The sequence below is a fragment of the Sminthopsis crassicaudata genome, chromosome 6 (assembly GCF_048593235.1).
Source record: "Sminthopsis crassicaudata isolate SCR6 chromosome 6, ASM4859323v1, whole genome shotgun sequence".
In the NCBI taxonomy this organism is placed as follows: domain Eukaryota; kingdom Metazoa; phylum Chordata; class Mammalia; order Dasyuromorphia; family Dasyuridae; genus Sminthopsis; species Sminthopsis crassicaudata.
In genome coordinates, this window is record NC_133622.1 from 257,338,859 (window position 1) to 257,344,678 (window position 5,820).

The 5,820-nt window shown below is 47.4% G+C and overlaps 1 protein-coding gene across 1 annotated transcript; it reads left to right on the top strand.

Annotated features, from left to right (window-relative positions):
* The first annotated feature begins 4,769 nt into the window (after positions 1-4,769).
* Positions 4,770-5,820, top strand: LOC141545743 (interferon-induced transmembrane protein 1-like). Its single transcript, XM_074272987.1, has 2 exons — positions 4,770-5,068; positions 5,190-5,820. Exons 1-2 carry the CDS (start codon positions 4,844-4,846, stop codon positions 5,334-5,336), a joined length of 372 nt encoding a protein of 123 aa, XP_074129088.1. The 5' UTR covers positions 4,770-4,843; the 3' UTR covers positions 5,337-5,820.

Sequence of the window (5,820 nt, forward strand, 5' to 3'; positions counted from 1 at the left end):
TTTAGGTAGGGCTAATGCTGGGGCAGAGATTAGTTTAGCTTTCAGGATCTTAAAAGCCCTGGCCTGAGCATGGCCCCAATGGAGAGGAATTGTGTCCGGGCCTTGAGTGGAATCACAGAGGGGTTTGGCAATACCAAAGTTGGTATAAAATCCCGCCGTGCCCAGGAAAGTACAAAGCTGTTTCTTTGAAGAAGGTTCAGGGAGTGATAAGATTGCTTCCTCTCTGATCTGAGTAAAAGGGGGGTGGGAGTCAATTCATGGCTCAAAAACTTAGCAGATTGATTGGCAATGTGGGCCTTTAGACAGAGCAACTTCAGAGCCCTGGGTCGGGGGCAGGAAGTTAGGGGGTTGTGTGCTGCAGCCAGAGAAGTGTCTTGGGTAGGGCTGAAGATCAACATATCATCTACCCATGGGATAGCCGGGGCCTGTCCAAATATGTGGGGGCTGTCATGGAAGCCTTGAGTTACCTCCATGCTATGGACCTGACTGCCCATGTTAATTCATGGGGGTGCATGCAAATTCACAAAAGAAATTGTGAGTCTTTAAGCAATCGTATGCAGAAGAAAGCATCTTTAAGATCTAAGGTAGATCTGGGGTACTTGTACTTTGCTCATGGCTGCTACTGACCATTGGCTCTGATCTATAGAGATTTGTTATAAGATGAAAAAGCAGGGACATTGTAATGTTCTCTTCTCTAAAGTGTAACGTTCTCTGGGAGCAGGTTTCTTGGGGAGCTTCTGGAGGCAGCCTGAGTCTCAGTTCAGTTCAATAATCCCAAATGCAGCCAGGAGGTAAAGTCCAGATCCTTTACTTTCTCCTTCAAAGTCTTGAATCTTTTCCTGGGCCTGGTTAGCTTTAATAGAGGGCGATTTCTCCCCTTGGTTCCGAGAGCTCTCTCCTAATGGCTCCAGTCAGCACAGAGCTGGAAGTTGGAATGACTCTTCTCCACCTCCGAGAGGGGGATTGTGGGCTTCTGTGGGCTTGGCCCTGAGAGCTTCTTGCTTCTATTTCTGCCCGACTTGTGAATCTCCTTGTTATACACGCTCTCTAAAGATGTAAACTGCTCTAAAGGTGTGAACTAAGTACATAAGCATTAGTACCTTGTTTCAAGTTCTGGCCCATAACAGGACATGATTTTAATAGCATCACAACAGGTGCTTCAGGCTTCAGCCCGAGAGCACTACACGACAGGATAAAGCATCTTTAGCTCTGTTTGACAAGTGATCATACGGTAATAAGTCCATCTCATAGCCAGACTCGGGAAACAAAGAAACAGAACTGGGAAACTGAGTCAGAAGAATCCCACCTTAAGCAGAGGCTAAGGTTGTCCTCCCAATTCTTGCCCAGACAGGCTGAGTAACTTTGGGCATTACTATAAATGGTGGGTTACTGACTTAATGATCAGGTGATCAAATTCAAAACTCAAAAGAATATCAGTTACAGTCCCAGGAGATGATACCTCTAATTCTACTAACCGCAGCTTAGGGCAGATCCATTATTTTTAAAAGTTTGCCAGGACTTACACCCATAGGAGATGTTGCTTAACATGTTTTATATGCTTAAACTTAGCCTGGTGTGAAGGATCAGTCATTGAACCAGCTGATAGATTCTTAGTAAATACATTCCTTTTTTAGGAACTGTATATCTTAAACAGGTTCAGATCCAGGGCTGATGACCTGTCTTACCCTGATGGTTTCAAGAAAACCGGCAAGCTTATAAATTAAGGAGAGTTGACAGAGACCCCAGAGAAAAACCTGAGCTTGCTGTTGCCCACCCCAACTATTCTTAGTATTTTCATTGGCTGTGCTGTTTGACACGTCTCCTCACTCTATGAAGGGGGAAAAGTGTCCCATACCGCATACTTGGAGGTGAACTGAGAAGGCTTTCATCTCATCCCTCTTGTTCCACACACAGTAATGACCAATTCTAGGATTAACATAACTATTATAACTCCAATTAACTCCAAATAACAACTTTCCTAGTAGCCAAATCGTCTTCCCTTAAATAAGTCTCCCTTTTGATTTGGGGAGAAAACAAGATAATTCTTAAAATTGAAATAGAACAGATTTAAAAATTGATTTAACTTTAGTTAATGTGATGGCCTAAATCCTAATTAAATGCTCCAGACAAATTGAATTGCCATTTGGTTATTTTCCAGTTCACACAAAGCATTTCTCTTTTGTGAGCCAGGAAAAGGGTTAAGGTGTCAATTTTTACTGATAGGGCCCTCAGAAATCGGATTCTAGATAACTCAAAAGTAGGCTTGGAAGTGCAGCAAATTGCTTTTCTGTTTTACTAAAGTTTCCAACTCTTAAATCTTCTGTTAAAGTTATCAGTGCAAATAGATTACAATTCACATATCCCTTTAATGGGTTTTAATGAGAACTCCTTTAAAATTCTTTTACTGCCATATCTCAAACAACAAATTTCCAAATCACTTTAGACACATGTAGAAATCATTTATTTCAACATTGACATGGTATGTTGGGCACATCTAAAAACCCATAAAGTTATCAAGTATGAAGCCATTATATCCAATAAAGCAGTTAACATTCATGTAGCATGTTTGTGCTAAGCACCTTTGCAATCATGCGATCTTCACAACAATCGTCATTATTTCTCTTTACATATCAGAAAACTGAGCAGAGATAAAATAATTTGCCATAAATTACATAGCTAACACACATCCACAGCTGAAACAGAGAACGGTGGGCTTACCAAGGGCAGAGGCTGACTGGCTTGCTCACCTCACACTGCCATGCTGGGGGTGCCAGGGACACCCAGATTCTTCCCAGGCACTTGCTGGACAGAACCTGCTGAAGACTGGGGGTGACTCGCATCAGAATCTCCCTTTGATGGTAGTTTCAGGTGCCAGGGCTCAGGGAATGCTGACCATTGCCCTTACCCCACTCCATCTCCATTCCCCCAAGCTGGGTTGGGGAGATGTTGGGTAAGTCTGAGTGGCAGCCGCATGGCTGTGGCTGCTTCCCATTTCCATAGGTGGAGCAGAATTTGAGTTCCCTTAAATTCTTTAGCATTCTCTTTTCTTAATGTGGTCTGAGATGAGAGGGGTGAGCAAACAGAGGGACTTGGGCTATGCTGAATCTTCTTAGCAGTCTCCACAACTGAGACACACGCAAGACTCTGGAGAGTGGAGTAGAGAGGGTCCCTTAATACCTTCTGGGGTGTTTTCCCAAAGGAGCAGAAGGGAACTATGGACAAGATAGGAATCATGGAGGAGCAATGGAGGTTTTTTTTCTCTTTTCTTTCAGAATGTGGTAAATTCTTGGAATTATCCCCAATGTTTCAGGAATTTTTCTTGTGATTTAAAAATGACTACTTGTCAAACTTCTTAATCATTGCTCTCAAAACTTTGAGAATCTGCTAAGATGTTATTTTAATTTTAATTAGATAACTTTATTTCTGTAGAGCCCAGCTTGGCCAGGAAAAAGTCAGGTTTTCCCCCTTTTTAAGGTGGAAGCCAAGCATTCTAACTACAGCAGAGACTTTTTTTTTTTTTCTGGTTGCATTTTAAATCTTTCCGTGTAACAAAGTCTACCTCACAGAACAAAAACGACGCAGACATTGTGACAGAGACACAGACAAAAAGGACGTGTCCCATCAAAGCCATAAAATGTCTCGCTGGAAGCCACCCTATGGCACTTCATTTCCTCTGATGTCTCGGAGAAGGTGGAAAGATGGCAAAGCCTTCTCCCAGTGGCTTGGGATGTCCCAGCTCTAGGATTGAGGGAGAAAAACATGGGGGGCTTACCTTGACAAGGAGGGAATGGAGCCGGGGAGGCCAGACTCCCCCCGTATGGGCCACCAAATATTGAGGTTGGAAAGGGACCAAAAGGTTAGCATTGAAGACTGGTGCCACAAGGTGTCGCAAAAGAATTTGGCGGCTTGCAATTCAAGTCAAGGGACAAGGATTGTTGTCATTGTGAGGCCAATTGAAGCGGGCTAAGTTCCAAAAGAGTTTAGCAAAGAGCCAGGAGCCAGGAGCCCCATTATCCAGTTCTTCATGTCATTGATGAGCTAATGCTATGGCCTAGAGGGAGAACTGAAGAGTGGTCTCAGGAATCTGGTCATCACTGCCCGAAGGCCTAGGACTCTCCTAAGGCCAGGAGATTATAGAGTCTTTGACGGATTGTGAGAACAGAAGCACCCCGAGGTCAGGGGGACCTCCCTGCTGCTTTCTCCCCTAGAAGGTATATTCCATGAACATCATTAGCTGATGACTTGACTTACGAGGGCTTCATTCTCTATTCCAGACTCATCCAAGCGCAGGGGCCAGACAAAAGTCAGGAGGGCTGGTCGTAGCCCGGGATGCAGCAAGGGGCTTTGGTGTCTTTGATGGCCCTTGGAACAAACTGCAAATAATTCTCATCTCCCCTTTGCACCCAGAAAAGTGATCAGATGTGGGAAGATGTCGGATCGAGGCGCAGCTGGTCAGCTCCGCCTGACCCGGGTTCCCTGGGAGGCTGAGGCTAATGGATGCTGGGTCAATCTCCCTCCCAGCTCGGGTTCGGACAGCTGGACTCACGGCAGACTCCCTTCCTCCTGGGCCAGAAAGGGCAGAGGTAGGTCTTGGACTCCAGCTTACAGCTCAGCAGGGGGCTTCCCAAGACACCTGTGGGGCCCAGCCTAGAAGGTTTCTGTTATTCTTTAGACTCTACAATTACAGGAAATAGAAAGTTGATGCACAGTAACCAGAAAGGAGTGAGGGGAGGAAAGGAGGAGCAGCCGCCTTGGGGCCCCTCCCACCAAATTCTTTAGTCCGGACCTCAGCTTCAGGCTCAGTGTATTAAGCTCGCTGAGCTCTAGACTTTCTGCAGGCACCATGAACACGAACCAGGCAGTCCCCCTGGGGCAGCTCAACCAAGCTTTTGCTCCCCCTAACTGTGAGCCAGGACTGCGGCCTCCGGGGCAGGACCCGGCCTCCACCACCATCAGCGTCCACTCCTACGAGCCTCCCCCGAAAGACTTCTTTGTCTGGTCTGTGTTCAACACGTTGTACATGAACTTCTGCTGCCTGGGCTTCATGGCCCTGGTGTTCTCCGTAAAGGTGGGTAGGGGCGCTGGGGCCTCTGGGCGCGGCCAGCTCGGGGGTCGCCAGCGGGTGCTGGTGTGAGCTGCGCCTTCCGCCCCCCCCCAGCACTAACCCCGGCTCCCTCTTCTCCCCCCAGGCCAGGGACCGGAAGTTGGTGGGTGACCTGCACGCAGCCCAGAGCTACGGGGCCACAGCCAAGTGTCTCAACATCTGCGCTCTGACCTTCTCGCTTCTGCTGGTGGTCGTCACCGTGGTGACCACTAGCATCATCTTGGCAGCCTGAAAGGCATCTTTCCCGAACTCCTGGCTCGGCTCTTAGAGCTCTGGGTGACTGAGGGATGCGATTTGGGGTCCTTCTGCAGGAGTTCTTGGTTACTGTTCGTTGGTTACACTTAACTATCAGTTTGGAGCATCTGGAAAGAGAAGAGGGGCCTCGGGGAGTGAGATCTCTGTCAGAGACCCTGGCTGCAAAGCCGCCCCCCTTATCTATTTCCGCCCATGGTAATCAGAGGGGTTTGACAAAAATCACTTTCATTCCATGTGATCAAAAGTGTCCCTTTTATCTTATGTGGCTCCACTTTGTCCCGGAAATGGTCCCAGCATGCTCGAGCTCCACAGAGCCCCCACCCATGGCACAAGGTGGTCGTTCCCCGGCCGGCAGCTGGGCCCCGCCTCGGTGGGGATCAAATCCTTTCCATAAGAGGTCCTGGAAGAAGGTCTGGAGTGAGGGCACCGTGGCTCCTTTAATAAAGAGCCATTGACTCAGG

Bases quoted from the DNA above. Each gene is read 5' to 3' on its own strand.
- LOC141545743 (XM_074272987.1), top strand. From the start codon at position 4,844: ATGAACACGAACCAGGCAGTCCCCCTGGGGCAGCTCAACCAAGCTTTT. The intron at 5,069-5,189 runs GTGGGTAGGGGC...TTCTCCCCCCAG, and splicing joins CCCTGGTGTTCTCCGTAAAG to GCCAGGGACCGGAAGTTGGT.